This window comes from Benincasa hispida, chromosome 11 (genome assembly GCF_027475165.1).
Source record: "Benincasa hispida cultivar pf3 chromosome 11, pf3_genome.v1.1, whole genome shotgun sequence".
NCBI lineage: Eukaryota > Viridiplantae > Streptophyta > Magnoliopsida > Cucurbitales > Cucurbitaceae > Benincasa > Benincasa hispida.
The window spans coordinates 81,533,976-81,560,748 of NC_143488.1; the positions used below are offsets into that span (position 1 = coordinate 81,533,976).

The window sequence follows — 26,773 nt, forward strand, 5'->3', positions numbered from 1 at the left end:
TTACAAACTATAGGACACTACAAGATTTAGGACATCAACCCCAATAGCTAGGAACACAGCTACACAAGACGAAATTCACTCCTTCTCCAACGTTGGGGAAAGTAAATAAATTGTTCCCTTAAGGCTGATTCCAGGGCTTGAACAACGTGGCGCCACACCTTCTCCTGGCCTGAGAGGGGTTTGATCATAGTTAGGTTATGATTTATTGTTCATTAAAGAGATCAAATGGTACTTAAGGTGTTAGATATTACTACAGGGGTTGGCCTAGCTTTATTTACGAGCATTTTGTGAAGGGACATTATACGGTTGATTGGTTATATTCAATGGACACAAAAATATATTTGTAGGGCGAAGACTGCAGTTGTCTGTCTTTAGTGAAGTGTTCGACAGTTAACGAACATTGAGTAAAATAGTTAAATTAATTATTCAAGTAATGTTGGAGCTTCAAGCTGGTCCATGAAGTCCCTTTTGTAGCTCAACGGGGGTTTATGAGAATCAATTTTGGATTAATTTGAATTTTTCAAATTAATTGAGGTAATTAATTATATGTGATATAATTGTTTATTTTAATTACATATCATACAATTATTATAATGTATTTGATACATTACGATATAAATTTTATTTGAGAGGAAATAAATACTTGAGCGGAAGCGGATCGTCATAATTCCATTAATTATTGAAAACATAATTTACAGTAAACATACAATAGATATACATTCAAAATAAATTACAGCATGCTTTTACAAGAAAATGGTTCAAGATACAATACCTTTAAAGACCTTTCTTCGTGAAACACCCTTGAACAGTCACGTTCCTCCTTGAAGACTTTCTTCAGTGAAACCTCGAACAGTAACCCAGACACTACCACAAAGAGTCCTTGGTATTCTCGGGGTAAAAACCCAGGAGTAGTGGGCTCTGACTATTTTGGTTAGGAGAGAAGGTTTTGGTGGAGGAAGAAGAAGATTGAGAAAGCTCTCAAGAAATCAAAAACACAAAATACTTCTTAATTTTTTATTCTACAATAGCAAATCGTAATCTGGAAGAAGAAAAATTGTTTTTCTTTTATTCTCCTTTTTACCATAAAAACCATAACCACCCACTAAAGTGGTTGGAAAGAAAAGATGGGGAATATTATTCGAATAATAATAATAAAATAATATAAATAAATATGATAACTAGCTTATCACATTATATTTATATTAAATTATATGTTATATACAATATAACATATAACATATAGTTTTAATATTGTATCACATACAATATAAACAATAGTTTCTTTTCTCTTTTAAATGGCATTTAATACAAAACTCATTTATATTAAATTTAACAACTATGAATCACATTCATAGAAAATATATTTGAATCTCATTCAAATATTTATTTCCTTCCATTAAACTATGATGTATCAAATACATTATGACAATTATATCACATATAATTAAAATAATTTAATTATATCATATATAATTAAATCCCTCTATTAATTTGAACAATTCAAATTAATCCAAAACTAATTCTCAACTAAATTCTTTTGAGCTACCAAAGGGACCTTATAGACTTGTAGCTTGAAGTTCCAACGGTGCATGAATAATTAATTAAACTCTTTAATCTTTTATTAGGAATCAATTTATTCTATTAAACTGATTTAAAAGATTAAACTTAGATTTCTAATCTCATTAGAAACGTGATCTTAGGTCTATCTTAATCATATTTTAAAATAATTTTAAAAAGTGATTAAAGCTTAAGGTAATGTTGATTTTAATTCTAATTTCATTTAATTATAATATTTATAAATAAATGAAACAATTAGAACCCACCATTATATGATAGACATACATAAGTTGATTCTAAGGTAATGTCATGCTTCATGCAATGTTCATTCATTACTAATATGTAACATTTATATAAATAAGTAATGAACCATGTTATAGCATACATTCCATACAACCATTCAACCTTATATTATAAAACTTATAATATAAATGATGCATGGATATGCTATAATGCATGCAAACATATACTATAACTCTTATATTATATGATGCATGAGCATGCTTTATGTAATTTAAATCATGCATACTAGTATATTATAACAAATAAATGCATAACCTATAGTGGGTTTTAAAATTATATGACATACATTATGACATATAGTATAAACATATATCACATGTATATTTAAACTAAAAATTGATGGATCGGGATAGAACTTCTCTAAACAATAAATTAAAAGGTTAACTATTACATAATTTGAGTCCACTAGTACAGAACAAGTGAACCGGGTCTTGAACTGCTTGCCTCGAACCGCTCAACAAAGAACCCTTGCAACTGATCGTGTAGCAAACACCTAATCGTCGAGCAGCGAGGTGTCAAGTCTATGCGATCGCGTAGCTAATGACTATGCGATGAGCATGAAAGTCTATTGCGATCATTTAGTATGCATTCAAACGTTGAGTATCATATACTATGTGATCGTGTAGCTAATGACTATGCGATGAGTATGATAGTCTACGCGATGTGTAACACATAAGGATGCGTTGAGTATCCAATACTGCATGATCGTCCAGCTAGCGAGTACCTATGCGATCATGCAGCCAATACAACACGATCATGTAGCAAACTCTACACGATCGCCTAGCATTAGCTATACGATCGTTTAGCAAATGCTACACGATCATGTAGCAAACTCTACACAATCGCATAACAAAAACTAAACAATCCTTTAGCTCTAGCTACACGATGCGGTAACCTTTGTTTTGTCTTCTCCATCGAAACACACTGTAACCCTTCTGATTTGAAGCTTCACGAGCGACTCAAAACTAAACAAATTTACAGACTCGATTGCAATTTATTGCCCAAAAACATAGGGACCTTTTACAAATCAACTTTGTAAATTAAACAGAAAGCCATAAAAAGATACCGTAAACATCGATCAATAATTCATCTACAAACATTTATCACATAAACGTAATGTAGATTAATAAAACCCACTAGTACTCTAAACGAATTCAATACAAGAATAGAATTTGGAATCAGAAACCAACAACCTGGCTCTGATACCAATTGAAGGAACTCGTTTGAAGAGATCCTTGAGCGAAAGCGGATCGTCCAAATTTCATTAATTATTGAAAACATAATTTATAGTAAACATACAATAGATATGCATTCAAAATAAATTACAGCATGCTTTTTACAAGAAAAAAATGTTCAAGATACATTACCTTTGAAGATCTTTCTTCGTGAAACACCCTCAAACAGTGACGTTCCTCCTTGAAGACTTTCTTCAGCAAATCCTCGAACAGTAACCCATACACTTCCACAAAGAGTCCTTGGAATTCGGGGTGAGAACCCAGGAGTGGTAGGCTCTGACAATTTTGGTTAGAAGGGATAGGTTTTGGTGGAGGAAGAAGAAGATTAAGAAAGCTCTCAAGAAATCAAGAATACATAGCACTTCTCAATTGTTTGATCTGTAATAGCAAATCGTAATTTAGAATTAGAGAAACTATTTTTTTTTATTCTTTTTGTCATAAAAACTATAACCACTAACTAAAGTGGTTGGAGAGAAAAGATGAGAAATATTATTCGAATAATAGTAATAAAATAATATAAATAAATACGATAACTAACTTATCACATTATATTTATATTAAATTATATGTTATATCAAATATAACATATAACCTATAGTTTTAATATTGTATCACATACAATATAAATTTTAGTTTCATTTCTCTTTTAAATGTCATTTATATTAAATTTAACAATTATAAATCACATTCATAGAAAATATATTTAAATCTTAGTCAAATATTTATTTCCTCCCATAAACTATAATGTATCAAATACATTATAACAATTATATCACATATAATTGAAATAATTTAATTATATCATATATAATTAAATCCCTATATTAATTTGAACAATTCAAATTAATCCAAAAACTGATTCTCAACTAAATCCTTTTGAGCTAGCAAGGGGACCTTATGGACCTATAGCTTGAAGCTCCAACGGTACATGAATAATACTGTCGAGCACTCTACTAAAGACCGACAACTACACTCTTCGCATTATAGATATATTTCTGTGTCCATTGGATATAACCAATCAACAGTACAATGACCCTTCACAAATTGCTTGTAAGTACAGCTGGGCTAAATTACCGTTTTCCCCCTGTAGTAACATCTAACTCCTTAAGTATCACTGATTCCTCTAATAAACAATAGATCATAGTCCTACTATGATTAAGTCCTACTATGATTAAGCCCCTCTCAGGCCAGAAGAAGGTATAACGCCACATTTTTCAAGACCTAGAATCAACTCTTAAGAGAGCAATTTATTTAGGAGTGAATTTCATCTTGTATAGATGTGTTCCCAGCTCCCCAATCAGATAAATCTCCAAAATAGTAGGCTTGTTGAGTCGGAATTTTGCCACTCTCACCTATACAAATCAAAGAACCGCCTTCATAGGTAGAAGTTCACAACTCACTCGAGATTCAGGTCATGTTACCTATGATCATCCTGGTGAAATGTAAGTCTCTATTATGAACGATGTTAAATAATGAGACTAAACATTTCGTGGTCCGGTCTTATTCAAACTCCTTTATATAGAATATCCCCGCTCGCATGTTTAATACATGAATGATCAGGATCAGATCATTTGTAGCACTTTACAATAATTGTAATACCTACAAAGCAGGCCATACTCGTAGTGTCACCAGGATAAGGTACCTAACCTTATTCATGTGCTACATACCATTTAGGTTATCACTTAAACATGATCCACCTGTAATTCTCCACATACATGTTTAAGTTACAAAGATAATCTTAGATGTTAATTTATTGGTTTGTGGTTAATGCAACTGAAATATCATATATTTTATAAACAAAGTGAATAAAATGTCATATATTTTATTAATCACATAAAGAGTTTGTTCATCCATTGTTTACAAACTATGGGACCCTACGAGATTTAGGGCATCAACCCCAATAGATTCAAATATTAATTATATGTATTGGATTCATATAATTAAATTTAATATAAATGGGTTTTATATTAAATGCCATTAATGAGAGAATTAAAACTATATGTTATATTGTATTTGATATAATATAAAACTATAGGCTATGTGTTATATTTGGTATAACATATAGTTCATTGTAAATAATATATGATAAAGTAGTTATCATATATTTTTTTAAATAATTAAATTGGTTTTAACTTATTTTTTAATTTTAAATTGGGAAAGAGCTGTAACTTCTCCCCCTAAATTCTCTCAAGATCATAAGGTAAGGTGAAAGAGTCTTCATCTTCTTCTCAGGAGATTGTGAGTTCTTTCTCCATGTGTGTAATTACTTCTTCCCAAAGAAAAATCACTTCCTTTCATCTCATCTTTTCGTCTCCCAAAATTTCAAGAGCCCACAAACTCCTTGGATTCTCATTCCAAAAACCAATTGGTGGTGGCCATCTCGATTGTTCGTGATTTGTTGGAGAAGAAATTTGAAGAAGAGTTCTTCAAAGGTAAGAGTATTCTTATCCCTTTTATTTTTTATTCATAATTAGCATGCTATAACTTTTTATTTTGATGCATAATGTTTCTGTTTTTTTCTGTAAAATTCATGTTCTGTAAAAATTGGGATTCGGGATCAATCCCTGTTTCCACTCTAAATCTTAACCAATTCCTTCAATTGGTATCAGAGACAAATTTTGGTTCCAATTTTTTCTTATTTTTCAGAATTAATTTTACAAAATTAGTGGGTATCATTCTATATATGTTCATGTGATGAATGTTTGTGAATGTGAATGGTTTACGATTATTGCATGTTTTCAGGATTGGACTGTTCAGATTTATCATTTTCAATTTATAAATTGTTTTATAAGGGCCCCTGATTTGGGCATAATTGTTTGTGATCGAGTCTCTAACTTAAAGTTTCGAGTTGCTTGTGCTATTCCCGTGAGTTTTGGAGGAAAAACAAAGCAATGCTACGACAAGGAAGAAATCACTGCTAAGAGATCGCTCGGCGTTTGTTAGAGATTGCTTAGCGTTTAATAGGCGATCGCGCAGAATTTACTAAGAGATCACTCGGCGTTTGCTAAGAGATCACTCAGCATTTTCTAAGAGATTGCTCAGCGTTGCTAAGAGATCACCATTGAGAGAACGTTGGTGGGTGGTTCGGTTCGAGCGGTTCAAGGCCCAGTTCACTTGTTTCAAACCGGTTGACTATTATTTTGTAATAGTTAGATTTTTTAAATAATTAAATTAATATAAGTGTTATATTAATTTAATTAATTTTTTAGGTGTTCAATCTCAATCCAATAATTGTGCATTTCATGTATGATTTATATTCATTACTATATGTCATAGTGTATGCCATATAGTAAAAATCCCACCATAGGTTACGCATTTTATTCATACATCATTTATATTATAAATGTTATAATATATAGTTATATGAATTTATTTTATAGCATACTCATGCATCATATAATATAAGAGTTATACTATATGCTTGCATGCATTAATAACATAGTCATGCATCATTTATATTATAAGAGTTATAATATGTAGTTTTGATGTATGGATACAATGTATGTTACTAATTATTTCATTACTTAAATATATAAGTGTTATGTATCTTTAGTAATGAAATGGGAATTGCATGATGCATGACACCACTTTAGATAATATTATAAATGTTATATTTTTATAAAGTATGTCATTCGATGCAATTGATTGGTTTAAATTTGTTTCATTTATTTTATAATCATTATAATTAAATGAATATAGAAATCAAAAATCAATAATTTATAATTGCATGCAAACCTTAGGTTAAAATCATTTTTTAAAATAGCTTTAAAATATGAATCACATAGACTTAAGTTCACTTTTCTAATAAGATTAGAACTTAAGTTTACTTTTTAATCAGTTTAATAGGATTAATTGATTCTTAATTAAAAGATTAAATTTGTAACAAATGTATTTACAATGGACCTTTTGTCTAAGGTTAGTTTTGTCTAGGCTGGGGTATTTAAGTTGACGGAAACATAATACTCCTACTTGGGAACTTACCTGGAAACGTGAATTAGGTACATTTGATACAACTATGCAATGGTTGATTGAGGTTTACTAGAGTGTTTAACAAACATTAATCAAAGTTGTTTAACCATCCAAGTAAATGTTACTTTTAGACAAATTAAACAAACATTTAGTTAAAAATCAGTAGTCGGATTTTTCTAAGTTAAATAACCCTAAGTAAAACACTCAGTGGGAGGAAAATTAGGTATATGATATTTCATTTTATCTTTTCACGTTTCTCCCTAAAAGTTCACCCTGTGAGATTTACACTCGACCTCGAGGCACCTTTGCTTGTGCCTCTACGGATGATATTTGTATAGATTAATATCAAAGTGAATGGAGAGAGTGTTTATAGTAAGTGGGAATGGGACGTATTTCAACACATCCTACGGTCTCTCTCATTAGTTTGTAGTAAAGTTTCATGCCCAGCCTCGAGGCACCTTTTCTTATGTCCCTCCTATGGATGGCATTTGTAGGATTCTTTACCTCAAACTCCAAAAATGGATAGGGTTACTTTAGTTTTTGTCGATTTTTTCCTACGATTGGCTCACTGGGGGGGAACTCTAGAATTTAAAATGAGAGGTTACACCTACAAGAAATGTTAAGCAAGTTTAACAATTTTTGGACCGAACAATGGTGACTGATAGCTACAGTAATAAGGAATTGTTTTATCTATTCGTTGAGATAGTCTCATTTTAGTGAAGAGGCACCTGATCACCCTACATTGACTTTTTTCCTATCTCACTGAAACATCATTGTAAAATAGATGTTACTTATAGTGCATTAGATTATTTTTCTAAATTTGATTGGTTTTTGCAAATGGGTTAATGCATACAATACTAATAAAAATCATTTGTATGGTTTCAATAATTTATTAATCATTACTTTCACGACTTTAAATTTGCTCACCGTCGAAAAACTTACAGGCGAAAATTATACAATGGAAAAAACACAATCAACATAATACTGATCATTGATGACCTATGTGTTGTCCTTATGAAGGATTGTTCTCCTATTCCTGCTCAAAATGCCACTCTAAATGTTCGAGAGGCATACAAGCACTAGATAAGGGAAAATGAAAAGGCCCGAGTGTATATCTTGGTTAGCCTTTCTGAAGTCTTGGCCAAGAAGCATGAGCCTATGATCACTGCCCGTTAGATCATGGATTCCCTGCGGGGGATGTTCGGACAACCGTCCGCACAACTCAAGCATGACGTTCTAAAACACATCTTCAATGCCCGTATGCAAGAGAGAGCATCTGTTAGAGAACGTGTTCTCAACATGATCGTCCACTTCAATGTGGTGGAGATGAATGGGTCTGTCATTGATGAGGCCAATCAAGTTAGCTTCATCTTGTAATCTTTACCTGAGAGTTTCCTACAATTTCATAGCAATGCTATTATGAACATGATTGACTACAACCTGACCACCTTGCTCAATGAGTTTCAGACTTTTCAGTCCTTGATGAAAAATAAGTAACAAAAGGGAGAGGAAAATGTTGCCTCATTCTCAAAGAAGTTCTACAGAGGATCGTTCTCTAGAACTAAGTTTGTGCCTTCTTCTTTCGGCACCAAAAAGTGGAAGGAGAAGAAAGGTGGAAAAGGGAAGGCTAACCAACCAGCTGCTCCCCAGAAGGGCAAAAAGACCAAGTCTACAAAAGGAATTTGTTTCCATTGCAACCACGAGGAACATTGGAAGAGAAACTGTCCAAAATACTTGGCAGAAAAAAGAAGGCCAAGTAAAGTAAATCTGATTCACTTGTATTAGAGACTTGTTTAGTGGAGAATGATGATTCAGCCTGGATAATTGATTCAGGTGCCACTAACCATGTTTGTTCTTCATTTCAAGGAATTAGTTCCTAGCAGCAACTGGAAGTTGAGGAGATGACGATGCATGTAGGAACTGAGCGCAGTCTCAGCTATGGCAGTGGGAGGGTTAGACTATGCTTATAGAAATCTTATATTTTATTAGATCATGTATATGTGGTTTCAGGCTTGAAAAGGGACCATATTTATGTAAAATGTCTTCTTGAACAACAATATCTCTTAATATTCAAGTAAATAAACTGTTTGTTTAAAGAATAGAGTATTAATTTGTTGTGTTAATCTTGAAAATAATTTGTATGTGCCAAGACCATTAGTTACTAAAGCTCTCCTTAACACTGAAATGTTTAAAGTTGTGATAACTCAAAATAAAAGACTTAAAATTTCTCCTAAAGAAAATGTCCGTCTTTGGCACCTAAGGTTGGGACACATCGATTTCAATAGGATTGAGAGATTGGTAAAGAATAGACTTCTAAATGAGTTAAAAGAAAATTCATTACCTGTATGTGAGTCATGCCTTGGAGACAAAATGACTGAAAGATCTTTTACTGGAAAAGGTCATAAGGGCAAAGAACCCTTAGAGCTTATACATTCAGACCTTTGCGGTCTTATGAATGTTAAAGAAAGAGGATGGTTTGAATATTTTATCACTTTTACTGATAATTATTCAAGATATGGGCATGTTTATTTAATGCGATAGAAGTCTAAAGCCTTTGAAAAGTTCATAGAGTTTAAGGCTGAAGTTGAAATGCATTAAATAAAACAATTAAAACATTTTAATCTGATCGAGGTAGAGAGCTTTTAGATCTTACATTCTAGAACTATTTGATAAAACATGGAATTGTATCCCAACTCTCAGCACCTGGTAGACCACAACAGAATGGTGTATTCAAAAGGAGAAATCGAATCCTATTGGATATAGTTCAGTCTATAATGAGTTATGCATCCCTACCGGACTTGTTTTGGGGTTATACAGTATAAACTGCAACATATATTTTGAACTGTGTTCCATCCAAAAATGTTACCAGAACACCTTTGGAATTATGGAATGGTCGTAAAGGTGGTTTACGCCATTTCAGGATATGGGGTTGCCCAGCATATGTGTTTGAGGCAAATCCTAAGAAATTAGAACCTCGTTCAAAATTGTGCCTATTTGTAGGCTACCGTAAAGGAACGAAAGGTGGTTACTTTTATGATCCTAAAGAAAATAAAATGTTTGTGTTGAAAAATGCTACATTTCTAGAGGATGACCACATTAGGGAGCATAAGCCCTGCAGTAAAATTGTGTTGAATGAACTTTCCAAGGAAACGACTGAACCTTCAACAAAAGTTGTTGAATAACCAAACACATCAACAAGAGTTGTTGAAGTTGGTTCATCTAGTAGGTTATGTCCATCTCAAGTGTTGAGGGAACCTCGACATAGTGGGAAGGTTGCGAACTCACCTGTCCATTACATGTGTTTAATAGAAATCCTAACTATGATAGTTGACGAGGATGTTGAGGATCCATTGTCTTACAAGAAGGCATTGGAGGATGTTGACAAAGATGAATGGATCAAAGTTATGGATCTCAAAATGGAGTTTATATACTTCAATTCAGTTTGGGATCTTGTAGATCAACCTTATGGGGTAAAACCTATAAGTTGTAAATAGATCTACAAGAGAAAACGAGTAGTGCTAATGGTAACATGCAAACCTTCAAAGCTAGACTTATGGCAAAGGGTTATACCCAAGTTGAGGGAGTCAACTATCAGGAGACTTTCTCACATGTTGCTATGTTAAAGTCTATTCAGATCCTCCTGTCCATTACCTCATATTATGACTATAAGATCTGAAAAATGGACGTCAAGACTACCTTTTTGAATGGCAATCTTGATGAAACCATTTGAATGGAGCAACCTAAGGGATTCATAACCTAAGATCAAGAGCAAAAGGTTTGTAGGCTTAATCGATCCATCTATGGCTTGAAGAAATCCTCTTAATCTTGGAATATAAAATTTGATACTACATCAAATCTTATGACTTTGATCAGAATGTTGACGAGCCTTGTGTATACAAGAGGATCATCAACCGTTCAGTAGTTTTTCTAGTGTTATATGTAGACGATATCCTACTTATTAGGAATGATGTAGGACTACCGACAGAAATTAAGAATTGGCTAGCGACCCAATTCTAAATGAAAGATTTGGGAGAGGCACAATTTTTTCTGTGTATTCAGACCTTTAGATCAAAAGAACAAAATGCTAGCTCAATCTCTGGCATCGAACATTGATAACATTCTTGTCAAGTTTTTGATGCAGAACTCCAAGAAGGGTTTACTCCCTTTTAGGCATAGAGTTAAATTGTCTAAGGAACAATGTCCTAAGACACCTCAAGAAATTGAGAAAATGAGACGGATCCCCTATGCATCGATTGTTAGCAGCCTGAAGTATGCGATATTATGTACTAGACCTGACATCTGCTATGTGGTGGGGATAGTCAGCAGATATTAGTCTAATCCAGGATATGATCACTTGATCGCTATTAAGAATATCCTCAAGTATCTATGAAGAACGAGAGACTACATGCTCGTATATGGTTCTAAGGATTTGGTCCTTAAAGGATACATGGACTCTGATTTTCAGACTGATAAAGATTCTAGGAAATCCACATCAGGATCAGTGCCTACTCTTAACGGAAGTGCAGTAGTCTGGAGGAGCACCAAGTAAGGGTACATTGCTGACTCTACCATGGAGGTTGAGTATGTAGCGGCTTGTGAGGCTGCTAAGGAAGTTGTGTGGCTTAAGAAATTCCTGACTGATCTGGAAATGGCTCCAAACATGTCAAAGTCCATCACCCTTTATTGTGATAATAGTGATGTTGTAGCTAATTCCTGAGAGCCTCGGAGTCACAAATGCGGGAAACACATAGAGCGAAAGTATCATCTCATCCGAGAGATTGTGCATCGAAGAGACGTGATCGTCACGCAGATAGCTTTGAAGCACAACATTGTTGATCTATTTACAAAGGCCCTCACACCTCAGGTGCTTGAGGGTCACCTACAGAGTATGGGTCTATAGGAAAAACCACATAGTCTAGGGAAAGTGAGAGATTTTGTACTGGGCACATTTTATGCCCTAGTTTAGTAATTTTTTTTACTTGTATATTAGTATGACTTGTATATTGTACACTTCACTAGTTTTAGAACAGAGAATTGTTGTAGTTGGTGTCCTAAATCTTGTAGGGTCATGTAGTTTGTAATTGCATAATACAAATATTTTATTTATTTAATAAAATATTAGATGTTTTATTTGACATTTAGTAGCATTAAACCCACAAACCAATAAACTAACATCCAACGTTATCTTCTGTAGCTTAAACATGTATGTAGAGACATACAGGTGGATCATGTTTACATAATAACCTAAATGGTCTATAGTAGATGGATAAGGCTGGATACCTTATCCTGTTGACACTATGATGTAGATGTTACAATTGTTGTAAAGTTCTACAAATAATCTGATCTTGATCATTCATGTGGAGACATGTGATCGGGGCTATTTTATACAAAGGAATTTATATAAGACCGGACCACGAAATGACTAGTATCATTACATAACACTGTTCATAATAGAGACTTACATTTCACTGGGATGACCATAGGTGACATGACCTAAATCTTGAGTGAGTTGTGAACTCCTGCTTATGAGGGCGATTGTTTTTATTTATATGGGTGAGAATGGCAAGATCGTCGACTCAACAAGCCTACCATTTTGGGGATTCGTCTAATTGGGGAGTTGGGAACACATCTACACAAGATGGAATTCACTCCTTCCCCAACGTCGGGGAAAGTAGATAAATTGCTCGCTTAAAGGCTGATTTTGGGACTTAAACAATGTGGTGCCACATACTCTCCTGGTTGAGTGGGGTTTAGTCATAGTTAAACTATGACTTATTGTTCATTAGAGGGATCAGTGGTACTTAAAGAGTTCGATGTAACTATAGAGGAAAAACGGTAATTTTTGGCCTAGTTGTACTTACGAGCAATTTGTGAAGGGTCATTATACTGTTGACCGGTTACATCCAATGGATACAGAAATATATCTGTAGTGCGAAGAGTGCAGTTGTTGGTCTTTAATGGAGTGTCCGACAGTTAACGGATGTTGAGTAATTTGTAATTTAATTAAAGGAGTTTAATTAATTATTCAAATACCGTTGAAGCTTCAAGTTACAGATCCATGAGGTCCCCTCTATAGTTCAACGGGTGTTTATGAGAATCAATTTTGGATTAATTTGAATTGTTCAAATTAATTGAGCAAATTAATTATATGTGATATAATTGTTTATTTTAATTATATATGATACAACTATTATAATATAAAGTTTATTTGAGAGGAAATAAATATTTGAATATGATTCAAATATCAATTATATGAATTGGACTCATATAAATGAATATAATATAAATGGGATTTATATTAAATGTCAATAATTAAAGAATTAAAACTATAAGTTATATTGTATTTGATACAATATAAAACTATAGGCTATGTGTAATATTTGATATAACATATATCCTCCCTCTGGATTCTCTCAAGATCGTGAGGTAAGGTGAAAGGGTCTTCATCTTCTTCTCATGAGACTGTGAGTTCTCTCTCCTTATGTGTAATTGCTTCTTCCCAGAGAAAAATCACTTCCTTTCATCTCATCTTTCTCTCTCCCAAAATTCCAAGAGCCCACAAACTCTTTGGATTCTCAGAGGAAACCAATTGGTGGTTGGGCCTTTCAAGGTCCTAAAGCGAGTTGGCCATGTGGCTTATCGATTAGCATTGTCATCGACCTTTTATGCAGTTCAGAACGTCTTTCATGTCTCCATGTTAAGGACGTATGTAGCAAACTCGTCTCATGTGGTAGATTACAAGTCATTACAATTGAATGAGAACCTAAGTTATAAGGAGAAACTTATCCAAATCCTAGCTAGAGAAGTGAAAACTTGTGTAATCGTGAGCACTAGTAAAAGTATTATGCAGAATCATCAGTTTGAAGAAGCAACTTGAGAACGATCGGACGAGATGAGGACACAGTACCCAGAGCTTTTTCAGGATTAAAACTTTCAAGGACAAAGTTTTCTTAATGAGGGAAGATTATAACGTTCTAAAATTTTGAGGTAAATTTCAATTAATTATCTCTAATTATTTGGGATGTATATTGAATCTTTAAGGATCGATTGTTTTACTTCGAAAATAATGTTTAATTCAATTAGTGAAAATTAAAATTTATTTGGAGAAAGTTTTGGAAAAGACTTCCTTATTTAATAAAAGATTTTGGAATTTAGTTTGAATTTGAAATTTGAAAAGTTAAAAGGGAAATATATATTTAGGAAAAAAGAATAATTTAATTCTCCAAATAATTTAGCTCCCTACTAACTCAATCCAATCAGCTCGACCAAATGTCCCTCGGTAGTTATAAAGAAATGGGCACCTTATGTCCACCTCACTCAATACCTCAAATTAGAGGTTTTTTTTTTCTTTTTTATAATTAATTAATATTGTACTTTTTAATGAATTTGTGAAAAGCTTTCCCCTTTTTCTGTTAAAATTAGGGGCCGATTTAGCAAAAATTGAAATCAACAGTAAAAATTGCACACTGTTATTAATTTAGGGTCTAATTTGATGAAATTGAATTAAGGTGGGAATAGATAAGATTGGTCTAAGTCGGTCAAATTTGATTTTTTTTCACCACAAATTAACCTGGCACTCATAAATACATATAATAGAATCAGAAAAACTTTATTTCAAATAATACAACATTTTTAAATCCAAAGAACAAACAATAGTGAATAAATACTCCATCGCCTTCGTTGCCCTCCATCACAAAGTCTTTCCTTACGAATCAAATGTTTCCATCACACAGTATATATTCAACTCACAACATCTTTGTATATTATGAATTGTTTCTTCAGAAAAATTATTACATTTTTTGGAAAGAATGTGTTAGAAGCAGATGTACCTTTTTCTCTATGGTATGTAGAAGAGGCATCCTAATTACACCACTTAATATATTCTCTCTACTGTGGATACTGGATGTAAAAATACAACGATTACTGTGATGTTGTCGTTGCTGCCCCGAGCTGCCGCTTCTGTTGCGAGTCGCTTTGAGCACATTCCCGGATCTTTGACAGTGTCCCTGATTATACCAACTACCTCAGAGTTGCTAAGGACATCCCACAATCCATCACTAGCCATAACCTGATATACAACATCATGGTTTCATGATCAAAAGAAATGAAAGGAATATAGACTATGAACAGTCATATTGTTTGATCGATAGAGTCTATTTTGATTGTACCTACTGAGAATCTGTTTTCTTTTTCATTGCTCATCTCATAGGTTGGAATTGATATCACAAAATTACTTTTCCATATGAAGGTCCTAAGTAACTAACTATTGCATCACAATATCAAATTATCTATAACATACTACCCATCTGCCATCTCAAATCCTTTCTGTGACTTTGAAATGAAACAGAGTTTGTAAACTGATTTTACCAGGTAATCATCCTGTGATGTCAGAACAGTTTCCGTAATCTCAGGTTCTGCAGTCACAGCTGGCTTCAGATCATCATCGCCAATTGATCGAGTTACCTGTTCAAGCTCAGAAGAGTCAATGAAAAACATCATTTAATGTGAAAAAAGAACTAAAATTACTGCGTTGATCAGCTTTTACTTCCAACTGCTGCAAACAATCTTTATCCTAAGATATATTATTTTGCCATCTGAAAAGAGAATGTGTTTATAACTATTTGTTAAGATTGTAGAAGGGGTCAATGGGGTCATAAGATAATGAGTTTGTTGGGAAAATTTTAATATCAGCACTGCGAGCCAGGAAAGTCTACTTTGGAGATTAGAAAGCTGTCGGTATATAAGACAATCGGAGAACTCGAAAGAGAAGGTACAACCATCACTGCTAAAGTGATCAAAGCTCGGTGGTAATTCAGCTGTACTTCTTCCCCTCAGGTCGGAAGTTGAAATCTCTATATGAACCAATAAAGTCACGCATTGCATAATCCCACTAAGCATGGAGTAGCATTTCATGACAATGATTTTCAACATTGAAATAATTAGCAGATGGTGAACGATGAAATTTTAAAATAAACGTCCTTGGATAATCTAGTTAAGCTGTACTCGGCCCTAGGAAAAAAACTGATTGGTTAGGTGTATTTAACTTTTATATATATTCTTTATTGAAATTTAGGATCTCATGCTTATACACCAAGTTAAATCTACATTATATATTTCTATAAAACTCACCAAAGAATGGTGTTTACCAAGCCACAAAAATAGCCATTTACATTGGAAAGGCAGAACCAGCTTTGGTTCCTTTTGCATTCAATAAACTTTTCATCTGTAGTGGAATGCAGAAATTGTTAGCTTTAGGGTTTCACAAAAATTATTTTGGTTAGGTGTATTTAACTTTTATATATATTCTTTATTGAAATTTAGGATCTCATGCTTATACACCAAGTTAAATCTACATTATATATTTCTATAAAACTCACCAAAGAATAGTGTTTACCAAGCCACAAAAATAGCCATTTACATTGGAAAGCAGAACCAGCTTTGGTTCCTTTTGCATTCAATAAACTTTTCATCTGTAGTGGAATGCAGAAATTGTTAGCTTTAGGGCTTCAATCAAACCAATTATTTTGATGATAACAAACTCAGATTTTTTGTACTAACATTTTCAGTGTTTCAAAGTCACTATCTTGTAGAGCTCGGAAAGACGATTCCAACACAATTTGAATCGCTCAAATCGGAGTTCAAACGAGAAAATTATAAGCAAAAGAAGATTGGAGAGGAAATCCAACATGGCAGTGACACGTGGCATCCGACGTGGTGGCTGATGTGGCACACAAACGGTCAATTTTGATGACGTGGCACTCCAACCAGTCACTTTTTTGCTGGCGTGGCGATGGCATGGCCCATGATGTGGCAGTGACGTAGCGACCGTGGACGAATAAGATAATGACAAGTGGCAGCTGATATTTAAAAAAAAAAGAAAAGGAAAAGGAGGAGAAATCGTTAATTGACGCGTGGATCAATAGTATGGCGACACGTGGCGCAGTTTAAGATTTTTCAGCCTTTACAAATTTGATTTCCTTCCTAAATTGTCATCCTTCAAATCCTTTTTTATTCTCCAAATCTCAATAATTCCAATTTTTCAATTCCTCTCTTAATTACAAATCCTTCCCTTTTCTATTTTTATTCAATCTCCACTCTTCATTTGCAATCATATCCAATGGCCAAAATTTATCCCCTTCGCCTATAAATTCGACTTGATTTTACTCTTCAGAAACACACACCAAAAGCTATCAAGTCCTTAAGCTCTCAATTCTCTCTACTCTCAAATTTTTGTCCTCCTTGCTCCTAAATTGGCCTAGAGTTATTTTTGTGAGTTTTTTGTTTGAGTGCTCAAATTGTGTATTTAGCCTTCAAGAGGTAATATTCTGAGGTTTTCTTTTAATTTTTGGGAATTGTATTAAGGTGTGGGTACACCTTGGGTTATGAGAAAAAGAAATTGGTTTAATCCTGAACCAGTAAAAAGGATCTTGGGTTTCTCTTTAGCCTAGGAAAAAGAGAGTCGTGTGTCGATTTGGTCCTCACCTGCAAGAGGATCCCTTAGTGAAATACCCAAGAAGGAGTCTTGGAGAGTGGAGTAGACAATTTACCGAACCACTATAATTCACGGTGTTTTCTCTTCCTCTCTCTCTTTTATTTCTTGTTTTCAAATTTTTTACTCCTTGTCTTAGTTATTTTTTTAATCTTTCCTAATTGCATGATTTAATTTTTAGTGTGTTATTTAAATTTATCCTTGATTAAATTGTCTTTAAATTTGAAGTTATCATAGCTTGCATGATTTAAGTTTTGTCTTGCATAAATTTTCTTTAATCAAATTAGTGGCTTAACTTTATTGAGCATTGTTTGAAGATAAAATTATTTTTTAAAAATTGGTAGTCAACCCTATTCAACAACCCCCCCCACCTAGTGTTGCCTTTAGATCCTACAGAAATTATCTTGGTGTAAGAGGAGAAAAACATGGTCCCATAATTTATCCATCAACTTGGTAGACAACACCCATTTTTATTTGTTGCAGAATATTTCAGCCCTGTTTCATAATCATTTAGCTTTTAAAAATTATACTTATAAACACTACTTCCACTCATAAGTTTCTATACTTTGTTATCCACTTTCTACTCAAAGTTAGATTTGAAAAACAAAAAAAAAATAGTTTCAAAAACTTGTTTTTGTTTTTACAATTTGACCTAAAATTTAAATGTTTAATTAAGAAAGATGAAAATTGAAAACCATAATAGAAAAATGGGGGAAAAAACAAACGTAAATTTAAAAAATATAAAACTAAAAACAAAATTATTAAACGGGATCTCCGTTTTTCATAGAGATCAAAAGAAAAAAAAATAATAACAGACCTGAAGAGCAGCCGGACCAACCCTCCATGTATCAACTTGCCAATTGACCTGGCCTCCAGCACTGATGACACGCTCTCTCTCCTCGAGACAACTAGCGACATGATCCTGATAGAAAATGTTGATTACATCAGATACGTTAGGAACAGAATATAATGAAAAGATTATAAAAAGAAAGAACAAAAAAAACACAAAAAAAACTCACCTTACTTAGAACAACGGGATCCCCAGCCCGACACAATATTGTCCTGCAATCACCAGCATTGGCAACAAAAAGCCTTTCTCTAACAATTAGAGCAACAACAGCAGTGCAACCAGGATGCCAGTCTTTCTGTTTGACTTTCTTGGATTTGCGAAAAAACTCGAGTTGTTTTCTAAACTCAATGTCTGTTTTTACAAATGCTTCCATTAATGCATCTACAGGACTGCACACAGTAGATCCATCTGAGTATATAAAAATAAAAATGCCGAAAGGTGAAAAAGATGGAAAATATTAAAAAGAAAGAATGAAAACCTTCTTGTGGAAAATGATGTTCGCAAGAATCCAGGAATTGCTTGATCTGAAAACTCAGCAGCTGCTGCACCTGCATGCTTTAAAGCTAAAGCATTAGGCATTTCACATACCAACAATACGTTGAAGTGATTAGTAATTGGTAAGAAGGTAACTGAATGGCAAAGCCAGAAAGATGTCTAGTATATCAAATGACAAATACAATTCCTTGTAAAAGTTCTCTTTAAATCACAACAGTATACTTCCCCAAATATTAGCTATGGTTTTAATATGATAGATACTCTAGATATGTAATCGTTTAGAGATATTAAGCATCTGGAACATATACTTTTTTATCTTCTAAAACTAAAATAAAATACAGTAAAAACCTCGATACCTGCCTCACTGTCACTTCTGAAGGTGCTAATTGCCTTTTCTTAAACAGTGTCCCACCCCAATTTCCACTTCCTAGGATATTAGGTAAATTGAATCAGGCCCATCAATCATGGATCTATGATCTAAACAGCTTCCACCCCTAGAGAGAACTGCTTTCAGTTTTGGGAGTTTTCTAGGTACCCCTGCTATTCATGCAATAACCAACTTTTTTCCTAATTTCTTCCACTCCTGTTATGTAACTTTTATCCCAACCACTCTCATTAATGGGTTGCTGAAATGTTTAATTTCCATCCACTTCTCTCTGCACATACTTATAACTGTTTTCTTGATCATTATCTCCTTCCAACCTTGATCTCCTTCTCCAGCACAAGTAAAATGCATTGCAGGCCTATCAACTTATCATGTCAAGCCCCATTGCATCAATTATACCTCTTTCAACTGATACATGGCGTGTATGAATAATATCACTTATTTTTATAGAAACCAATTTCATTTGAAGACGAAGTATACAAAAGAGAGAAGATTCCATAAAAAGATCTAGCAAAGAAGTCAAAAGTCATGAAAATGCTCTCTCAATTGAGTGTAGTAGAAGGGAGATTATTCACAAAAAAGGCACAGATAATTCACACACCAAGAAGAGCAATCTAAGACCATACAATGATCCGAGTCTCTCAACATGAAACATTCTTTGAATTTCTACTAGCCACACTTTCCAAGAAAGAGATTGGATTGCATTAAACCAAAGAACCTTCTGGCTTCCATCTCTGTAAACATATGACAGCACAAAGTTGACAAATTCAGTTATCAGTTTTCCTTAGCCTTTATTAAACCCATTCCACCAAAGATTCGACCAAAGGGGTTCAAAAGTATCTGTTAGGCCTTATCTTGTTTGACTGGACCCCCTTCTTAGATTGGTTGGGATGAGCATTTTATGTCTTACCGACAAAAATTCCTGCAGAAGGATACACCAAGAAGTAGAAGAGCTTTGGCATCTTTATAAGTTGAATTTCATCACTTGTATCGATACCTTGTTAGATGTTCTTATTTTCCATTTCAATACTAATTCACTGGTGCACTAAACAATAGTTTCACTATTAATGCAGGGATTCAACATAGAAATTTTCCCTATTTTGAAAAAAAACAAATTGAGTTGATTTGTGGGGGAGATTTTCCATTCTACTTTTTAATGACAAAAATTCTTTAAAAAAAAAAATCAACAAAAGTATTGTTCACACAAATATATGTGGTTTATCACTAAAGCAACAGAGTAATGTGAACTAATGACAGTTGCATTCTTCTCCAATTCAGTCTGAGGTGCTTTGATAATAGTTAAAGGAATTTGCAATTACAAACCTCTATGACCATCAAAGATCCCAAAGACATGGATGTCCTTTTCACTGCAGAAGTGAGGCAAAAGAAAATGAGTGTCCTCCATCGTCTCCCTCCTCCCACAGGTGGAGAAGGATCCCCAAGAAAGTGTTGGGCGGTATGCCAATTGGTCAGCTGAGAAATCAAGCCACTCATTCAAAGCACACCTATCTGCATCAGATGACTTTTGAGAACAATGTTCTCCCTGATGTGACCAGTTAATATCTTCTCGATACACATAATCATGTTCATTAGCATCACTAAGCCTACCGCACAAGTCAGATTGTATAGGGGTGTCAGATTCTAGACCCTTTCTATTCTCCCAAATTGACTCCAAGTCCATAACTATATCAGAAAAAGATGGTCTGTTTATAGGATTTGCATCCCAGCACCTCCGTATAAGTGATAACAACCTAGATGGTGTGCCAGACTCATCACTAGGAAGAGCTGGCCGCAAGCCATCTGAAACAATAGCTGCCGTAAGTAGCTGCTCTGTATAATTCATTTCCAGTACAGTGTGGGCCTGCCCAATGAAAATTCACACCATTCATCTAGCCATCAAGTGCTTTGAAAAAGAAAGGATATATTTTCATGCATCACTGCTAAGTATAGATATGAAATGAAATGTGATAACAGAGTTGTGATATGCCAATATCCACCTCATAGGGCATAGGATTTTCCAGTCAGGTAGTGCTTTTCAATCCAAGTCTTTTTCTTCCCCCCTTTTTTCCCGCTACGAAATAATTTCATTAACAAAATGGAGGCTAGATTTATATTTTAGCACCCTATTGCTTGAGTGGTTTTTCAATTTAGCTTCTAAACAGTTTAGAATGTTCTAATTTAGCTGCTTAAATTTTAAGATTTTTCAATTATGCCATTTCCATTAATCAATATATGTTAAATGCGGTTGATGGTAACCTTACATGACATACTACTTGGAGGAAAAATGAGAAAATTTCCTCAATTAGGTTTTTCATCCTTTTAACTTTCTAATTGCAAGGAAACAAACGTTGTTCAAGAAAGCCCTAGGTATGGAGTACATTTAACTTGAGGGAGATGATATACATGATCTATTGGTATACCACAGAAATAATAATAAAAAGAATATTAAGAGGAAAAAAAAAAAGACAAAAAGCAAGTAGATGGTAACTTGGGAGTGGACTACAGTATATACACAAATACGTTTCAAAAGATATATGTTGTTCAATCAATAGCTGAACACATCTGTAAGAAATGCTTGAATATCCAATTGAGTGTTACTTAATCAATATCTAATGTTCATTGGTAAAAGATTAATTAATTCAACATATCTGACCTGTGCTTCAGTACGAAGATCGGTATATGGAACAACACCAGTCAAAAGCTCACTGCAGCAGAAAAGTCACAGATTCAAGATTCAGGGGGAAAGATAGAAAGAAGCTACAGAAGAAAAATGTGATTGCAGTGGTCAACAACTTTATGAGAACTATCAAACACACTAATCACGATAAAACTCATTGATCCCGTCCTAATCATGCTGCATGCACACAATTGGATGTCTAAAGTACCAACTCATCCCTTTGAATTTTAAAGAGTAAATAGACAAAATTACCCCTGCATTTAAGGTCTTGTGCACGACTATTCCCTGGTCTGCATTTTTTTTTAAGTCAGATTAGTGATGTTTAACCCAAGTATCCAGAAGAAATGTCTCAAAGATATATATATATATTTTTAATATGGACAAACTTTTCGTTGATATATGAAAAAGGAAGAAAAAGTTCAAGGGAAAAGGAGGGAAAAAATGCCAAATAGAACCAGCAGCAACCAAAAAGAGGAACCAAAAGTACAAGAACCAAAGACACCAAAAAGGAAAAACAAAACCAAAATTCGGGTAGGCTAAGGGACTAAAGGTGAGAATTCACCAAGAATCAAATCAAAGCCTATATTATCAATCAGGGAGTGTCCACTACATAAAGGGGAGATTCTCTATTTATAAAGAGTTAATAGAAAAGGATACTAAGAAGGGATTAACCAAGTAAAAACCCAAAATTAACATAATCCTACTATATCAATTCTATACCTCAAAAAAAAAAAAAAAAGAAAAGAAAAGAAAATTCCATCCTCAAGTTTTAAAAACAAAACGAAGGTTTACAAGTACATTGCTGGAAGTTGAATTTATGCATGTTGGATTTGATTGTATATGGATGACCCATTTAAAATGCCTTTTTTCAATTGGTGTACTCCCCATAAAAAAGTTTCAAAATTATTCCATTTTGGTCCTTACGCTTTCCAAACTTTACTTTAGAATTTATTTAATTTTGGTTGATAAACTTTCAAAATGTTTATTTAAGTCTCTAAACTTTAGAAGATGGATTTAGAAAAATTGAATCCATTGGCTTCAAGTATATGTATCGACATGCTGCATGTATTGGAGCCAAATGGGTTGAGTGGTTGATTGAGGTGAGTGTAAGGCCCCTAGTTAGGAATATTGGAATAATTAGTATGATGAGTGGTAAGGGACATTCTAGTAATTAGACGTTAAGTTTGTTAGGTTTTTTGGTTATAAATAGTATAAGAGAGTATGGTTGAGGGTATGAAGAATTTTGTGGTATTTCCTAACTTGGGAATTTGGGAGAGTCTAGCCCTCTCGAAAGACTAGTAGTTATCTTGCTACTTTTCTATGATATCATAGAATATTCCAACATATTTCCATATTTGATTGTTCTTGAGTTTTGATGAAAAACAAAGTAGAGAAAAAAAATAGCACACCAAGATTTTACGTGGAAAACCCTAATCTGGGAGAAAAAACCACGAGATAAAAGGATTCTTATTAGAAGATTGATACACAGAGTAAATAGAGACTGCCAGAATAAATAGAGAAAAGGGAAACCCTAGGGTACAAGTATAAAGATAGAAATACCCCTAGAGTAAAAAACCCTAATTTCAACACTCCACCTCAAGTTGGGGCGTAGATGTCAATAAGACCCAACTTGCTCACACATGCGTCAAACAACCTATGTTAGGACATCTGCAATCTGTTGGTTGGAAGGAATATAAGGAACACAAATGTTGCCACTATCAAGTCTTTCCTTGATGAAATGCCGATCAATCTCCACATGCTTTGTTCTATCATGTTGAACTGGGTTATTTGCTATACTTATTGCAACTTTGTTATCACAATAGAGTTTCATTGGACCGGTATGATCTTGATCAAGGTCTCTTAAAACTTTTTCAAGCCAAATTTCTTCGCAGATTCCCAGACTCATGGCCCTGTACTCAGCCTCGGCACTACTTCTGGCAACAACACCTTGTTTTTTGCTTCTCCATGTAACAAGGTTACCCCACATAAAGGTACAATACCCTGATGTCGATTTTCTGTCTACTACAGATCCTGCCCAATCTGCATCGGTGTAAGCTTCGATGCATCGCTTTTCAATTTTTCTGAACATCAAGCCTTTCCCTGAAGAAGTTTTCAGATATCTCAAAATGCACTCCACTGCCCTCATATGTTCTTCGTATGGAGACTGCATAAACTGACTTACCATACTTACTACATGTGAGATGTCGGGCCTAGTATGAGAGAGAGTTATTAATTTCCCAACAAGTCGCTGATATCTTTCTTTGCTAACTGGAACACCTTCGCTCATACCACTTAACTTTGCATTTGCTTCTATAGGAGTGTCAACTGGTTTGCAATCTGTCATACCCATTTCCTTAAGCAAGTCCAGAGTATATTTCTGTTGGGAAACTGAAATTCTTTCTTTCGATCGAGCTACTTCCATTCCAAAGAAGTATCTTAGTTTTCCAAGGTCCTTGATTTCGAATTCCTCAGCCATCTTTGCCTTCAATCGGTCAATCTCTAAGGTATCATCGCCTGAAATAACAATGTCATCAACATAAACAATCAAAACTGCAATCTTCCCGGATACTGACCTTTTAGTGAAAAGAGTATGATCAGAGTGACCCTGTTTATATCCTTGCAACTTTACAAACGTAGTAAACTTGCCAAACCATGCCCTTGGGGACTGTTTTAACCCATATAAGAACTTCCTTAATTTGCAAACTCGGTGATTAAACTGTTTCTCGAATCCTAGGGGAGGACTCATGTAGACTTCTTCCTCCAACTCTCCGTTGAGAAAGGCATTCTACACATCAAGCTGGTGAAGAGGTCAATCCTTATTAACTGCAACAAAAAGCAGGACCCGAACTGTATTTAGTTTTGCGACCGGCGAAAAAGTCTTGGAATAATCAACCCCGAAAGTCTGAGTAAAACCCTTGGCAACTAATCTGCCTTTGTATCTATCAACTGTTCCATCGGGCCTATTGATTATGGAAAATCTCCTCCTACCTTGTACATTTGATTTTATTCCCTACAATTAGGTTTTATTTTTATTCTTACCTTATATACAATTTTTGACTGTTATAGATTTTTCTATACTTAACTATCATAGTTGTATATAAAAAGGGTGCTCCCTCTTGTAAAATAATCACAAGAAATATAAAGAAAGAATTATGTATTTCAACATGGTTTCTATTGGTTTCACGTCCGAAACCCTAGAAAGAAAACAACAGAAAACGTTGAAATCTCAAACATACCGTTCTCTTTGAAGCAGTACATCAGACTCTTTAGAGCTTCACGTCCGAAGCAAACTCATACTCCAACTCTCACGAACGGCTGATACTATTCGAAACATTCCCGGCCGTTGTATGTACTCCCACCGATTCTTCGATCGACACTCGTTCCTCAGCCGATTCTCTGAACTTTACTATTTGAAGTCGATCTACTGTGACTCAAAGTCGCCGACCATGGGGTACCGAAAGTCGTCGACCGTGGGGTACCAAAAGTCGTCGACCGTGGGGTACCGAGTCTCGTAAGCGAAGTCTCCGTTCGTGGGTGGTTGCTGATCGTGGATGCAGAGTGGCTGCTGAACCGGGTCGGATCGTGTTAAGGAAACAAGCAGACTTTAAACCCAACCAAGTCGGATCCGTTTGTGAGTTTGTCAGCCTGATTAGGTCGGGTCTGGAGCAGCAAGCGACCGGGTCTGGAGCAGCATATCTTCGTGTTTTTTTTCCTAGTCGGGTCGATAAACCAGGTCGGGAACAAAATTTGACAAAAATCGGGTCTGGAGAGGTTTTTTTATAAGTTTTCAGTTTGATTTTCCCCTATTTCATCCTTAATTTCCTTAATTTCGTGTTTTGCCAATCGTCTATTTCTCTATGGCATCCATAAATTCTAACAATACTGAAGGGACCATTCTTCCAATCACTAATCACAAATTAAATGGAAGGAATTATCTACCTTGGTCACAATCAGTCATGATGTTCATATGTGGAAAAGGAAAGGAAGACTACCTGTCAAGCAAATTTCCTATCCCAGACCAAACTGATCAAAGATACAAGACATGGAAAGCAGAAAATAATATGGTTATGTCATGGCTAATCAACTCCATGACAACAGAGATTGGTGAGGATTTTTACTCTTCTCAACTGCAAGCGAAATTTGGGAAGGAGCTCATGAAACTTATTCTGACCAAGAAAATACTACAAAGTCATTTGAAATTGAAGGAAAAATCCATGAGCTTCGGCAAGGGGATATGCAAGTCACTCACTATTTCACTCAACTATCTCGCCTTTGGCAGCAACTGGATGTTTTTGCAAGCCATAAGTGGGAGTGCACTGCAGATGAAGCTACATTCAAAAAGATAGTTGAAAAGAAACGAGTGTTCAAATTCCTGCTTGGGCTTAATAAAGAACTCGATGAGGTACGTGGTAGAATCTTAGCTATTAAACCATTACCTAACATCAGATAAGTATTTGCAGAAGTACGAAGAGAAGAAAGTAGGAAGAAGCTAATGTTAGGAGTGACTGCAAGCTCTGAATCTGAATCATCAGCCTTACTTGCTCGAAACCTTGGTAATGAGGTATGTACAAATACTCATGATAACCGTTACAATCGAAACCAAAACTACACAGGAACTAAAAATCGGCAACGAAAACCAAAACCATGGTGTGAACACTGTAAAAAACCAGGACACACTAAAGAAATGTGCTGGGATATACATGGAAAACCTCCAGATTGGAAGCCCAACAAAGGTGCAGGAGACAGACGTGGAAAGGCATATCAAACAAGTACATCATCAGAAGGTAACGTCAACCCTGAATATAATGTGTTT

General features: G+C 34.5%; 1 protein-coding gene and 1 pseudogene across 3 annotated transcripts in view; one reads left to right on the forward strand and one right to left on the reverse strand.

Annotated features, from left to right (window-relative positions):
• Positions 1-14,801: 14,801 nt before the first annotated feature.
• The window catches only part of LOC120090366 (protein kinase family protein / protein phosphatase 2C (PP2C) family protein), a 31,470-nt gene continuing 19,498 nt past the window's right edge, over positions 14,802-26,773 (reverse strand). The window contains exons 6-12 of one of the 3 annotated variants that reach the window (XM_039047979.2): positions 21,937-21,988; positions 20,607-21,144; positions 18,882-18,951; positions 18,573-18,792; positions 18,371-18,475; positions 15,432-15,527; positions 14,802-15,132 (exon numbers count right to left, since the gene is read on the reverse strand). In XM_039047979.2, coding sequence (XP_038903907.1) covers positions 14,938-15,132; positions 15,432-15,527; positions 18,371-18,475; positions 18,573-18,792; positions 18,882-18,951; positions 20,607-21,144; positions 21,937-21,988 — 1,276 coding nt within the window. In that variant the 3' untranslated portion in view covers positions 14,802-14,937. Of the gene's footprint in view, positions 15,133-15,431; positions 15,528-16,477; positions 16,922-18,370; positions 18,476-18,572; positions 18,793-18,881; positions 18,952-20,606; positions 21,145-21,936; positions 21,989-26,773 lie in introns of those variants that run through there. The other 2 variants (XR_016524657.1, XM_090307353.1) reach the window with 2 other exon arrangements.
• LOC150032947 (uncharacterized) lies at positions 25,754-26,410 on the forward strand (annotated as a pseudogene).